We start from the raw sequence: 15,060 nt of genomic DNA, 5'->3' as shown, positions 1-15,060 counted from the left end.
TTCATTGCTGAGAGAAGTGCTCAAGAGAGAATCTGACGGTGGCTCCCGAACGCACTAAGGCTGTTTCCAGGATATCTATTAAAAATAGGCAATGTAGGAAAAATGCCGTGTGTTCTTCAAACCTACGTCTTCCACAGTCGACAGTATACTACAGCTCATGAGCTATTGCACTGGATGATGCCAATCTATGGTCGCTTGTACCGAGAACGATAGTGTACCTAGATTGGATGAACTGACACAGGAGGCCAATTAAAAGCGAAATGACGTTATACCTAACCTTCAGAGCAAGAGTCGATGTCATATATACCTCTGTATAGATTAAGTACATCTTGGTTGGATATGCTAGAGATCTATGATCCGTCATTGTGGTCGCAAACGGTAATTTCATATCAGTAGGCCGTTAAGCTTTCTTATCAGAGTCTTCTACCGTAGTACAAATCTACAGATCCAATGTCTTGACTCTCCATCTTGCTTTACCTTCGAAGCGGATGATAGGGCTCTCCAGATACACATCGTGGAGCAAGCAGGAAAGGGAAGGACCGAGATAGCAGCGGCCTTTAGCCATTCACAGACAGTTATCTCATTTGGAACATGCTTTTATTGATATCGCAAAAGGCCAAGGAATGACTGCCACTTGGTATGTGATCCACGGTTCCCCTCGAGCATGAGGTCAGATATGACCTCACCAACTGCGGCGCGCGAATTAGAACCATCGACAATGCTAAACCAACAAAGCTAAGGCTTATCGAGAAAGCTATTTTCTTAATCAGAATCTAGATTGATCGACCGCCCATGACGAAAGATATAAAGTCTGAAGTCCGCTGAGTGGCTCCAGTTACGAGTCATACATCGCAACAACATACTGCAATTGCGTCCAAAAGAAATATCAGAACCGAAGGCAGGATGGTCAAAGATCTTGTAAGGTGCAATTGTTGGTCGATGCTATCCCCGTTATTAATCAGTTCTCAGACATTCGACGTCCGTTACGACAACGAGCTAGCCCACGACTACTATGGAGATGGAAAAAAGCTAGCTGATTAGTACGGATGCCACAGGCTCTCTCCCGTCAACACAGGCTAACATCCATGAGCAGTATGCGAAGGATTTATCACGATAAGGACCTTCACTTCCCCGATGAATTCGATTCCACTTTAACTACCCCTCCGATTCATTTCATGTCGTATGTGCCTCGTGATCCAGACTAGGCTCAGAACTAACTGGAGTAGGGTGGAGGCATCGGACGAAGCCGATCTTGACGATCTGAGGAACGTAAATGTTCCTCCGGGCTTGAACATTGAAATCATGGACCTCGATATGTAAATTTTGGACTTCTGCACATGGTCTGGTCTTTGGGGCGTTGGTTTGGCGTATGGTTTGGTTATCAGGCACTATATAAGTTTGCATTTTCTACGTGCTACAGAGACCCGTAGAAATGAATCAGAAGCATCTCGATACATATGCGATAATAATGCAGTATATGTCATGTCGATTGCGCACTTGGGCATTTCCAAGCAAAAAAGAAAGGGCCCTTAGATCAGTACGACTAAATATTCTGAGGGTGGACTAATATCCTGAAGTGGGCCCAATCTCTGTCTATTCCTGCTTTGTTCGCATGGCCGACTCTTCATGGCCCAAGCAATGTAGTCCTCAATCAGTTCAGAAGTGCCTTCAGACTTCAAATCAGTCCCTCAGCGGCTGTCCATTGGTGAATCCCTCTGGTAAAGGGATACTACTATATCTGTGTAAAGTAAGCGACATCATGCATCCCTTGCGATAAGGACAGGATATCCATGTCTGAAGCTGCTTGACGGGATTTGTTGCAAGTCACTACGTGTGCTACTTCGGTATAACCGAGTATAGAGTAGTTATAGAGCCTTACTGATTAGTAGCCTTGGCGGTGACGTGGCTGTATGCACAGGAAAAAGACCTCAACAACGGTCGCATTGGTCCGTTTACTCTCTCAAACCACTTCTCATCTTCTGGGTAGCTCCAACGTCTTCTCTTGCGAAGCTAGGCCAGTAAGTCGCTGGCTTCGCGAGCTCATCCTCGCCGCCTCTCCTGAAACTGGGTCAGTCGCTCACTGGCACAGGTAGCACATATACTATCACCAGACAGCTTGGAGAATTCGTCTAGTTAGCAAGGCATTTATACGGTCCACATCTTTCTACTCCATACTGCATATCCAGTGATGAAGGTTTCTTTTGCCAAGATATACTGTTGATAGGAATGGGGCAGGGCAGATTGTAATCATCAAAGCCGCACGTCACTTCCGCATCGCCAACGAGCGGGATGTCCTCAGGAAATATCAGAACAGAACACCACATCTCCGTCCCTTGATCGACGAGATAACCGGGCCTCGAACACCGCCCGCCATCGTACTGAAGCATCTTGAGAGTGATCTGCGCACCGCTGCAGGAACCAAGAAGCTTAGCGGTAGAGAGATCAAACATGTCTCGAAGAGGGTTCTGGAGGCATTGAGTGTATTACATGAAGATGGCTATCTACACACAGGTCGGCACCGAGCCCTTCGTAACTCTTGTTGAGCATCAGTTTCTAACAAAATTACAATGGCAGACCTTAAAATGGATAACGTCCTGGTGAACTCCACGCCACCTTCCCAGAGTACGAGTACACAACGCTTTACCGACGGCCAGCTCGCAGATCTGGAGAGTACCGTCCATGTCACCTCTGGGTTCTGCAAGGATCGCGATGAAATCGGTACGCCCATCTGGCGGAGCCCGGAGGCGCAGTTGGGTCTGCAATGGGGCCCCGCCAACTGATATCTGGTCGTTTGGCAAAATGGTAATTATTCCTTATGCTAGCTTGCCAAAAACTTTATTTTCGGTGAATCCTAATAACCATGGTTTTGTGAAGGTAATATCCATGATCTGGGGTGACGACTTTTGTATATTCAAACCAAATGTCCCCCGTGGCCACGATGAATACGAAATCAAGATCCTTGCCAAATACCATATCTATTTTGGTCCATTTCCACCGTCATATGGTGAACCTGCTGACGAGGAGACCTTGGCGATCCTATCACTGATTATGAAAGATGTGCCGCCTGAGAAATTGAGACCTTTCTCGCTGGCGAGTCAGAAGGAGATTTCACAACAAGACAAGGAGTTTCTCTTAAAAATCATGAAACTGGATCCAAGAGATAGGCCGACCTAATTGAAGACGAATGGTTTAATCAATAAAGTTAAAAATTATATCTTAGGTTCCGTATATTCCCACGGTACTATGAGCTGTACCATAACGGTCTCCGATTATCCCGCTCCACGTCATGTCACGGGGAAGGATACAAGTAGCCAAAGACTAGGGCATCGGTTCAAGTAGGTATCACAATAAAAGTGCTTGGGAGCATGCCTTAACCGCTAAGATCGGTCTTGGTGCTGAAACGGTGGCGGGTCTGAAGATATTTCGCGAAGATAGCAGAGCCAAAAGCTCTTCTCTTGACCACCACCAGATGAGACTCTGCTCTCGACCTATGTAAGCTTTTTAAACCACCCTCACTAGCCAGTTTAGGTACTACTGTTTTACTCTTCCTCCTCTAGGCCAAGCTTCCCGCAGCGTAGCATCGATCCACGCGGGGAGGCGATTAAGCCGAGTGGTGAGGTCATCGTATACGTAAACTTGAAGATCTCGAACACCCCAAAAGACCGGGGAAGGGAGAGGGATTTATTTCCACAGACTCAAGCTTTTGCTCCGCAGTCAGAAAAAAAACCCATAAAGTCCGAGCGCGCTGATCATCTCATCCCTTGCGTAGATCCCGTCCGCGGCATTGACGATCACCACCATGGTCCACCTATCCAGAGTGAAAAGGGGCAAGCAGGCCCAAAAGCCTCAACAGCAGCAAGACCAAGGCGAAAGTGCGGCGAACCCGTACGTGTATGGAACTCATTATGCCGCCGAGGAGCTGCCGGAGCATGTCATGGCCGAGCGGGAGATGCCCGCCGACGTGGCGCTCCGCTTGATCAAGGATGAATTGAGCTTGGATGGAAACCCTCTGCTCAAGTGCGCTTCTTTTCCTTCCTTGTTTGGATCTTGATCTGATGGCGTTCTAGTCTGGCGAGTTTCGTCACCACTTATATGGTAGGGTTAGATTGGTTGCGCGTGCGATTGATTCACTGTGCTAATGGTAGCAGGAAGATGAAGCGCAAAACCTCATGACCGAGGCGATGAGCAAGAACTTCATCGATTTCGAGGAATACCCCCAGACCGCACACATCCAAAACCGCTGCATTAATATGATCGCGAATTTACTGAACGCGCCCGTCACCGAAGGCAATGGGGACCAGGATTGCCTCGGGACGTCCACGATCGGATCGTCGGAAGCGATTATGCTGGCGACGCTGGCCATGAAGAAACGCTGGCAGAACAAGCGCAAGGCCGAGGGGAAAGACTGGACGCGCCCGAACATCGTCATGAACAGTGCGGTGCAGGTGTGTTGGGAAAAGGCCGCGAGGTACTTTGACGTCGAGGAGAAGTACGTCTATTGCACCGATACACGATACGTGATCGACCCGAAGGCTGCGGTGGATCTGGTGGACGAGAATACCATCGGCATCTGTGCGATCATGGGCACAACCTACACGGGAGAGTATGAAGACGTCAAGGGGATCAACGACCTGCTCAAAGCGAAGAATATCGACTGCCCGATCCACGTCGACGCAGCGAGTGGCGGCTTTGTGGCGCCGTTCGTCAGGCCGGAGCTGGAGTGGGATTTCCGCTTGGAGAAAGTCGTGTCGATTAATGTCTCGGGACACAAATATGGATTGGTAGGTTTGGCATGATACTGCGTGCTATTCTTAACTCTATGCTAACGGGTAAGGTCTACCCTGGCGTCGGTTGGGTCTTCTGGCGCTCTCCTGAATACCTCCCCGAAGAGCTCATCTTCAACGTGAACTATCTCGGCGCCAACCAGGCCACGTTTACATTGAACTTTTCCAAGGGTGCCTCCCATGTTATCGGCCAATACTACCAGCTGATCCGACTGGGCAAGCATGGATATCGATCCATCATGAACAACCTGACAAAGATATCGGACTACTTCGCAGACGAGATTAAGAACCTTGGATTCCTGATCATGAGCGAAGGCAACGGTCGCGGCCTACCCCTCGTTGCGTTTAGATTGAAGCCCGATGACGACCGCCTATATGATGAATTTGCTTTGGCTCATGTTCTTCGAGAGCGCGGATGGGTAATTCCGGCATATACCATGGCTCCACATAGCAACCAGTTGAAGATGATGCGTGTTGTCCTCCGAGAGGACTTCACCATGCATCGGTGTAATATCCTACTGGAGGACATCAAGGCCGCAGTGAAGTCATTGGAAGAGATGGACGCCGAGATGATCAAGAAATACATGCTGTATGTCCTCGACCCGACCAATGACGAGTACAGGCTAACAAGAACAGGCATCTTAAGGCGCACAGCGACAGGAAACTGCCGCAACAGCATGCACATTACAAGCACGAAAAGCACTCATTGCAGGGTAGACATGGGAAGACGCACAGTGTATGTTGAGTTTCCGTCCAGACGTTGGGCACTTTCCAAAAATGTCTCATGTCAGGACACGTTCGTTGCTATCGTTTGCTCGTAATTATATATCAGATTGGTCATATTCGCCAGTACAAACATGAATATCTCGAGAAGAGTGATGAATCGTGAATTCAAGAAACAGTAATAGTACACCCACCACTAGAACCAGCATGAAGTAGGAAGCAACATGCAAAGTACAGTATGACCTCTGGTCAAGTGAGAGTAAAGCAAACATGACATGTAATGCAAGTACGTAGCGATTTGCAACAAGAAGTACGTTGATCTGGGAACTTCATGTCCCAGTGCTCATGAATCCTAGGGCTTTTGCCACCATGCCAGAACCACGAGATCATGCAACCCTGTCGTTCAACAGTAACAGCTGGCTTAGGAATAAGAGAAGCTACTTCTCTTTCGTGGTATATATCTACATATTATGCTCATCCCCTTTTGATCGCCGAACTCAACCCACAAATTCAGTGGAGCCTGGTTGACAAATTTATCACCAAAATATGACCAGTACATATGTCGACATCGGCGTTCGCATGCTCAACGCGCATTGATCCAATCAATAGACTCGTGCCTGTCCACGTCAATGCCTATAGTCTAAAGGCTGCATATTGCGTGAACCTTAACCTCTTTGGAGAAAGTCAATTGACGTCCTGCAGCGCATTAGAGTCCCTGGTCATACAACCCCATCAAATGTCGGTAAGCCATATGCCCAGGCTTTTCATGGTGACTAGCAAGGCATATTGCTGGTGGTGCATTGGCCATGGTCCATTCGTTGCGGCTATCCCAAATCGATCGTTGTCGATGTGAACTGGTGGCGCGTTGCCGAGAATCCAAACCCCATTTTATTCCAGTCATCGACGCAGCTTATTTGTAATTGAAATTAGAATTGGGTTATACGGATATGATCGCCTCTCGTCATCGTAGAATAGTGTGTTGAAAGAGATGTCCAGCGTTAGGTCACGGGCCAAACGGGATAGCATGGTTGCTTTTCTCAGAATGCAAGAGAATCTTCGCTGAGCCCACGAAGCATCGGAAGCATCCTATGTGGGAATTGGTGGGTATCGGTCTGTGGGACTATCTGCTGGATGACATGGCACTATATAATAGTTGTAACTGCGTTTCCCTATTCGGCCAACCCCGAAGACACCATTATATGATGTATCAGGTCCGTCTCGTAAGACTCCAACCCAACAACAATAGTTTGCTTCCTAAAGCAGGAAATATAAACCTTGGTCATCAATAATAGCGTCCGTGCTCCGCCGGCTGTCACGCCCCGGATTTACGTAGCGCATTCGACGGAGTACATGAACTCCTATTTGGCGACGATCACCAAGCTGCTGCGCAAACGCCTGCGTCAACGACCCCAGAAAATATCCTCTAGGGGATTTGGCTCGGATAGTTTCCGACACTGCAGCTGATATACAATAGACCATGTGGAGTATTGGTTCTTGACCGCTCCGTCATACAACTCACTCTGTGAATACTGATAAATATCAGACTTTGATGTTCGTATACAGCTATCCCGCGAACGCTATTGATGCTTCTCGATTAGTTTGTGATATATCGGCGACAGATCATATCCCGAGAACAATCGTTACCTGTTAGGGGACGTTATAAAGATGAGCGTAGTAGCGAGCTTTTCGAATTGCTTTTATGCCTTCATTGATTTTTAATCCGGGTGTCTGCTTCCCCGACATTATTTTGTATCCGGGAGATACGGGAAAATGCAGCTGTTCTTTTTAGTAGTTTTGTTGGCCAGTGCCTGCCAGGTGCAGGCCAAGGCGGTATTTGCTCACTTTATGGTAAGCTTCTGCTGTTCCCTCCCAACTTCGAACTATAGTTCTAATGTCTTGCAGCTAGGGAATAGTGACAACTACACCAAGGCCAACTGGGAGCAAGACATCTCCGCAGCCAAGGAGGCACACATCGACGCCTTTGCGATCAACACAGGCTTTGGCCTATCGATCCATCGAATGCTGAGCGATGCATTCGCAGCTGCGGATGCACTGGACTTTAAGCTCTTCCTGTCCTTGGACTATTCCGGGGATGGACACTGGCCGCAGGACCAAGTAATAAACTACCTCAAAGATTTCACCAAGCTACCAGCCTACTTCAAAACCGACGACAACAAACCCCTTGTCTCGACTTTCGAAGGCGACCAAGCTGCTGGTGATTGGAAGAACATCAAGGATAAAGTAGACTGCTTCTTTGTTCCGGAATGGTCTGGGTTGCGTCCTGAAAAATCCTTGTCCCATAAGGAAGTCGACGGCCTGATGAGCTGGACTGCCTGGCCAAATGGCACCGACCCAATGACCACTGACACTGATCAAGAGTATATGGACGCTCTCAAGGGGAAGCCGTATATTATGCCTGTCTCGCCATGGTTCTACACCAACCTGGTGAGGTTCCACAAGAACTGGGTGTGGCAGGGTGACGATCTCTGGTACACACGCTGGCAGCAGGTGCTCGAGCTCCAACCAGAGTATGTGGAGATTCTCACCTGGAATGACTATGGCGAGTCGCACTACATTGGACCGATCCATCAGAGCGGCCTCGCGGTCTTCGACTACGGGCAGGCGCCCTTCGACTATGCTAAGGGGATGCCCCATGACGGGTGGCGAAGCTTCCTGCCATACATCATCGACCTGTACAAGAATGGAGGAAAGGATGCCGAGATAGAAGACGAAGGCCTTGTCAGTTGGTACCGAGTCAACCCCGCGTCAGCATGTTCCTCGGGTAAGACGACGGGAAACACAGTTACGCAAGCGCAACAGACGCTGGAACCGCAAGAGGTGCTGCAGGACAAGGTTTTCTTTTCCGCCCTGTTGGAGTCCTCTGCCGACATTTCTGTCACTATTGACGGGAAAAGTCGAGCGGCCAGCTGGACCCATACCCCGGACGGAGGGAAGGGGATTTACCACGGCAGCATCCCCATCAATAACCAGACTGGGGCTGTTGCCGTGACCCTGACTCGCGATAATCAGTTATTAGCCGAGATTGATGGCCATCCTATCACGTCGGACTGTGTCAAAAATATGACCAACTGGAACGCTTGGGTAGGAAATGCCACCTCGACGGCGCCCAAACCTTCTTCGCCGTCGGGGTCGTCAAAGCACGAATCCTCGTCTACTCGACTAATCCTGTCGGGGCTTGTCCCTCTTGCTGTGGCCTGGACTCTTTGCTTTGTTCTAATATAACGCCGGTGACGACGCGGCGTGATTCATGAGATTCGTGATATCGTTGACAACGCTCTAGGAATGGGCTTTTGGGGGGAAAAAGTACTGGGATACCCAACGTATGGTCTAGGCCTAAGACAAACATAATGGATAATATTTAATTTTCACTCGAATGGAGTCGGCCAATCTCACTTGGACGCATTCTGCTGTCTAGACTATAATCAGTAGACAGAAGCGACCCAGGATGCGGGCCGTCAAGGGTCTACCCACTTGGCGAGGAGGCCCCAGGCAAGTCAAGACTTTCTGCAATGATTGGAGAATGGTTTGCCATTGTGGGACAACGGCACATTCTTATTTGGGAAGGGTCTGCCTCCACAGGCTCCACAGACCCATACTTTGATCTTTCAGACCCCGACGGCGTGCACGGTCGTTCACAGTCCAGAGCGCAATCTCCTCTATAGAGGAATCACACCGTAGTATCCCATCCTATGAACTTGATTTGGTTAGAGATGTCGCCTATTGGGTATCGCTTGATCAATGGTCAATGCTCTATGGTCGAGGTTCACAGCGACGCATCTGTGCTACACATCAATCGAGTCTCTTGCGGCTTCAACAGGAGTTGGACATTAGGTCCGTTCGTACACGGGGTTGGTGGAAAAATTCTCTGAAAAGAAATTGGTTGGCACGGTTGGGCTATTGGCGAAAGCGAAGGCGATAACCACCCAGACAATGCTCTCTATCAGTGCAAATAACCTTTCTGTGGCAGCTGTTAAAGGATAGCCGAATCTACCAATCGCAAACTGTAAGCAAGAGCCAAGAAGATTTGCCGAAGAGTAGTGGAGAAATGGAGAAGTTACTTGAATAATGTCAATATCAGAAAAGCCCTGCTGGGGGTTCCCCGATGCTGTCTACTTCCTCATCAGGAAGCTGCCCAACTCACACGAGGCATGCAAGATCTGGATGAGGTAAAGTATATCCACTGGCTATGAGGGGTGGCAGCAGAGTGGCCTGTAGCGAGTGGGTGACGAGGCCAAGTCTATGACACCACAACCAGCGTTCCGTTCGCCACACTGGCGGCCAAGTCCGCTGGCCTGCAAACCCAGGCCAATCTGGGGAAATCTGTCGAACTGAGAAAGCTCGAATTAAGTTTCGTGGCTAAAATCCAGCCCTAATTTGACTTGGGAGAATCCTCGGAGCCAGTAACCATTGGTGGCGATGGCCTGGAACGCTCGAAGTCTTGCCATGGACGGGGCAGGGAAGTCTGAGCCTGATATCAAAGTTTATTCATTGACTTTTGACATTTGCAGCCATGAATCCTTCTATAAATCCCCTGGCCGTGCCCCTGGTCCTCAGGGGAAAAACGGAAATATCAACCTTCGTTATTCTCATAGACAAAGTAGAGTTAACTTTGTATATTACTGCGCATACCCAAGTGTCAGTATGTCTGGGTCTCTCGAAACCCTCGCCAAACCCTCCGCCTTCTTCGTGCGCCATGTCCGCACAAACGCGATCTCTCGTATTCCTCCTATCGCTCGTCGATCGGCCTCACCCCTCCCCTGTCGCATGGCAGTGTTATCGCGGGACAAGCTTGAAAGAGAAGCCGCAGCCAAGAGCCCCGACTTGCGTCGTTGCTTAGGCCACCAACGACTTCTCCGCCGCTCAATAGAAGCTGCACAAGAGGATGCACGGAAGGCCATGGCATCATTCCAGCTAGAAGAAAGTGACGACGAGGACGAGATCTTTGGAGACGACGAAGACGCTCCTCCCAGCCCTATGATCCGAGAGCAGATCACCAAGGCTGTCAAAGCAATGATCAAGCGTCGTGCAGCCAGTCAAGTTCAAGAGACCGACAATACCAATACGGCGCCGCATCTGGTGCGCGTCAGCTCGAAGAACGATAGCAGCCGTGACTTGTCAGCGCGACAACCCAATGCCTTCTACAAAACGCCATCAGTCACAACGAAACGTCGCAAACCTACCTCCAAGTTTGCCTTTACCCGACTGCTGTGGTCGTCATCCAACCAACCCGTGCAGGCAATGGCTAGCTGACAGGGCCTTTGTTGCATAACGCAAACATTCGTCAATCTTACGACCTCCTCATGATACCTCTGCATTTACAACGGCGATCACAAGCCATCCTTACGACCATAGACGTCCTTCTTCTCCTGTTTGCCCAAGTTCTAGCACGTGCATGTCTATCAACTAGACGCTGAACATAATCGGTTCGATTATGCTTCAACTGTGATCACACATTACGATTTCACGAAGCGAATTGTGTCACGCCCACTTTCATTTCTATGTATATACCTAAGCATATTTCCTTTCTCGCGGTTCATGTATAATTATCTTGGTGTTGAAGCTGGACTACAGCCTTGAAATATATACTATGAGCCAAAATATCTCTTCCAACACTACTGAACTAAGCTTTGTGGCCTGCTTTTCTGTTCCGTAGCATTGTAGAGAAGCAACAAAAGAGAAGTACTGAAATGGTGAGAGAAACGACAGAATGCTTATTGCAAGCACTTGAAACTTTCCGCACGGACTACTCAAGATATCCACAGATATCCACTGTGGAGAACCAATCCCCACGCTATAACATATACCATATCTAAGTCTCAGTACTCTCTCGCGAAGCGGGGTTCTTGGGATCGGATCAAATCCCGACTCGCGAATATTGGTACATACAAATCGCTCCGAAATCGGCGGAGCGTCAAGGACAGAGCACAACTGAGAGGTTTCCTTACGTAGGACGGTCATGAGAGTGGCTCCGATAATAGGCTAAGTAGAGCGAACTGATAGGCTTTTGTACTCAAATCGACTTTTTAGCTAAAGCTAATGCGGAGGATTGTTCGTAGCACCATTTACCGTCTGCCGCGATGGAGGGTGATTGAGATCAAGCTTTCCTAGGGCCGGGCCAGAACTTATGGGTAGTATATAACTCGATCTCACCGTTTAGACAGCTGGTTGGGGACTAATTTACGGTGACGAGTACAAGGAACTGGCTCACCCAACGCCTTGTACCCTACTAGTCTTCGTCAAGGACAAACTCGATGCTGGCCTAGACCGGGAGCTCTTCCAGTGGCCGTGCATGAAAATCGCGCATGACAGATATCGGGTGCTCGCAGACCCCTTGGAAGGAAAGGATTCAGCCAGTGACCTGTCCCCTGTTCTTATATTTCCAGCCCATCTCCCCGTCCTTTCTTCTTATCAGAGAATGAGCAGTCATTTAAGCGAATTAATTAGTTGTGTCTTTATCGTTTCCATCGTATTGCCCTGTGTATAAGGGATAATCGACTTGTTAGGAAGTCCGCCCATGGAGACGTTCAGTGATCCCTTGGTCCGCTAGTGTATCAAAGACCCATTTCTTTGACCTCTTCGACCCCCTGTGCCGCGGGACCTTCTTGAAGTAGCTAATTTCAGTGGGTTTTACCGAAGAACCACGGGATGTCTTCCTCTGCGTTCCTATTATAGGGACGATCTGACCAGTTATGTCTCTTTTCGGAACATTACGTGTGAGATGACCGAGTGCTTTAAAGCCCATCGTAACGAGGCGGCACCTCATAGCGTTGGAATCATCAGGCATGTAGATGCCTATCGGGTGTTGTAAAGGGTTTTCGGTTCAGTTAGAACGTAAGAAAGGGTGCCTGGGCTGTCATAGGGGACTCACAGCTGTTAGATTTCCGAGTCCCATAGTCAAGTACGAGTATTCGAGCCCTTCCTGAATCATTACGTGGGATTCCTGTACAGTCATCGATCCGCTAAGCCGCATCGCATTGTATACTAATTTCACTGGGCCATCAGGAGGAATGGTGTCGGGTTCGAGGATTTCACGATAGAGGTTGATCGTTCGAAGCCCGACCCGGAGGCCTTCAACTGATAGTTTATAGGGAGGTTTGTATTCAACTGCGGCGAGCAAGATTTTAGTATTGCTGTTGACTCGATAGATACAGAACTGGTCGGGTCGGGAAGGACGCGTGCTTGGTAAGATCATGATTTTCATGCAGCCCTTCAGGACTGGATATATTCAGCTTCAATGGCCACTACATGGTAACCCATCGTATTTCCCACAGAATCTAAAATTGTGTTAACTTGTCTCGCTGCGAGGTATCATGACACCGAGTTAGAGTTTATCGAGACTATCTACGATTAGCCCAGTACTATTTCCTCCTGTTCTTGGGGAAGTTGCCAATGAAGTTGCACGTTTGTAGGGTCATCCGATTGTGAAACTTACATTTGGTCCAGGCTCCCATAACCTGCGCCAAATTCTTTGCCGTGGGGACATGTAGTCGCAATGTCATTTCATTTGCACAACCCATTCTAGCTTTGGTGTTGTCTGTGCAGGCATGGCACCGCGAATGCAGCCGATCCAAGAAACTGTCTTAGATTCCGAGGGGCTTCCAGCCCGTCTTGTGTGGCTCGAAAGACCGAGCCCACTCAATCAAGGATCACTGCTCAAGACGTGTGGAGCGTAATACTCTACTACGCCGAGAATACCATATAAGCAACCCTCGAAGCTTTAGTTTAGTTGTAGTATGTTGAACTATTTCTATTCTTATATTATGCAATTCAAGCAATTCAAGCAGTCCAAGTAGTTCAATCTAGGAATACAGTATAGAAGTAAGATTCATACATAGGCAGAGAAATTAGAGGACAGCGTAGTATACAAAATCTAATATATATCTTGCGGTACTTGCCCTTTTTTCTATGCACTTTCTTAGCTCTTAAATGGCGTTGCACTGGTGTTCAGGACCTATCTGCCCTCCAACTGTGATGGGCCAGCCCGCTCGTGTTTGTATACGGAGGTATGTTGTATAATATGGTACCAACCAGTGGGTCAATCGGTGACAAAGACGGCAACCAAGCAACGAAAAGATATCGACACTTGGCTCGACCGAGTTCAAATGCACCAAAACTGGAACCCAACATCATCCGCTATCCCCTCTCCGAGACTAATTCTGTTGACAAATGATGGCTCCCTGGTTAAAAGGAAGATCTGGATCGCTGGCATCATGGCCACAGGTGTGTGTGACCTCCTATTATGCGGTTTATCTATCAGGATGTTTGAATGTTAAAAATCGGAAGAACCTTACTGCGTCATCGGATACTCTAAGCGATAGACAGCATGTCTCATTTGGTTCAACGGTCCACTTATAAGAAAAATGAGTGGCGCTCAAGGCAAAACAGCCACTAATAAAAAGGTCAGTGAATATGCAACTTCATACAAAACTAGCAAGTATCATTCCTACTTGGTAGACTGCAAAAATAATGCTGTTAGTATGAGATTGATTTGTAGATAACTCCAGTTTTCTTCCACTAACATAATCTGATTGTTGTCCTTGGAAATCTTGGTTCGGCCAGACACTAAGCGTCGCTGCAGACACATTCGTGATCAAAAGTGCAATAGTAGGAAGCTTCATTGTAAAACTGTCAACTGAGAGAGGTACAGAGAGCTCAATTTTGAGAATATAAATCTTTAAAGAGTTTTGAGAGGGCCTTGCAGCTCAAAGATCAGGCTGACTCTTTATATTTCCCCAGTAACTAGTGTAATAGCCTAATTGTATCATCCCACATCATTAGATCACAGCACAGTCTCTGCTCGCGAGAGTGTATGAAGGAAGGGATAGTTACACAACATCACCAGATGGAAAAACAATGCAAGCCTCAAGATTTAATAACCCACGATTGACTGCCTTCCTTTCTATTTCGTACATGTTGAGCTATGTACGAAACTCCGTAGAGAAAAGAGTTGGGGATGTGTCAATGTTTTGGCTATATTCTGTCCGCAGGCGACCGCGGATCAGTACGGCTAAACTTAGATCAGGAATGTTAATTGCCGAGCTACCGCATGTACTATTAGGAGGAATATGGAGACCAAAGTTCAATAGTGTGATCTTCGGCGCAGAATACACTGCCAACCTAGTTTTTCAAGCACCACATCACCTTTGTGTTCTCAAAATGCAGTACATAGTATCGTTCTGGGGAAGTTCTATTTAGCGGAGATAGAGGGAGTCACATTCTCCGCAAGACTAGGCAACGTCTTCGCTATGTCTAGTGAAGTACTGTGGATGGTACTGCCCGGAATTGTCCGAGAAGCTCAGTCTGCCGGGGGTCCTTAGTCCTCAGGAAAGCCACTCACTACACCGAGAACTGCAACCACTCCTGCGAGAGTTCGTCATCCTACAGGAGCCCGCAAATCCTGCTGGAGTCTCTACCCCTGCAGGACTAGTAGAGTCCTTGTACTGCCAGAGTCCTCCAATATACAAAACAGCTATTAGAGCTATCAGTTGGTCGCAACGACCCAGAGCAAGAGGAGGCAGTTCTGGCAGGAACA

General features: G+C 48.3%; 4 protein-coding genes across 4 annotated transcripts; all 4 read left to right on the top strand.

Annotated features, from left to right (window-relative positions):
• Positions 1-903: 903 nt before the first annotated feature.
• Positions 904-2,780, top strand: BDV37DRAFT_278550 (uncharacterized protein; the record flags this gene model as incomplete). The annotated part of the gene is made up of 6 exons (XM_032086081.1): positions 904-918; positions 970-1,040; positions 1,094-1,180; positions 1,227-1,316; positions 2,225-2,511; positions 2,575-2,780. The coding sequence occupies 6 exons, from the start codon at positions 904-906 to the stop codon at positions 2,778-2,780; spliced, it is 756 nt and encodes a 251-aa protein (XP_031946363.1).
• Positions 2,781-3,799: 1,019 nt separating this feature from the next.
• Positions 3,800-5,529, top strand: BDV37DRAFT_268197 (glutamate decarboxylase; the record flags this gene model as incomplete). The annotated part of the gene is made up of 5 exons (XM_032084142.1): positions 3,800-4,038; position 4,100; positions 4,149-4,781; positions 4,835-5,373; positions 5,421-5,529. The coding sequence occupies 5 exons, from the start codon at positions 3,800-3,802 to the stop codon at positions 5,527-5,529; spliced, it is 1,521 nt and encodes a 506-aa protein (XP_031946362.1).
• A 1,748-nt stretch (positions 5,530-7,277) lies between these two features.
• BDV37DRAFT_294572 (glycoside hydrolase family 71 protein) lies at positions 7,278-8,775 on the top strand (the record flags this gene model as incomplete). Its single annotated transcript, XM_032089661.1, has 2 exons — positions 7,278-7,355; positions 7,410-8,775. 2 exons carry the CDS (start codon positions 7,278-7,280, stop codon positions 8,748-8,750), a joined length of 1,419 nt encoding a protein of 472 aa, XP_031946361.1. The 3' UTR covers positions 8,751-8,775.
• A 1,343-nt stretch (positions 8,776-10,118) lies between these two features.
• BDV37DRAFT_140048 (uncharacterized protein) lies at positions 10,119-10,936 on the top strand. Its single transcript, XM_032078831.1, has one exon. It carries the CDS (start codon positions 10,170-10,172, stop codon positions 10,776-10,778), a length of 609 nt encoding a protein of 202 aa, XP_031946360.1. The 5' UTR covers positions 10,119-10,169; the 3' UTR covers positions 10,779-10,936.
• Positions 10,937-15,060: the final 4,124 nt, after the last annotated feature.

The sequence above is a fragment of the Aspergillus pseudonomiae genome (assembly GCF_009193645.1).
Source record: "Aspergillus pseudonomiae strain CBS 119388 unplaced genomic scaffold BDV37scaffold_4, whole genome shotgun sequence".
Classification (NCBI taxonomy): Eukaryota; Fungi; Ascomycota; class Eurotiomycetes; order Eurotiales; family Aspergillaceae; genus Aspergillus; species Aspergillus pseudonomiae.
This window is presented reverse-complemented; position numbering and strand designations above follow the sequence as displayed.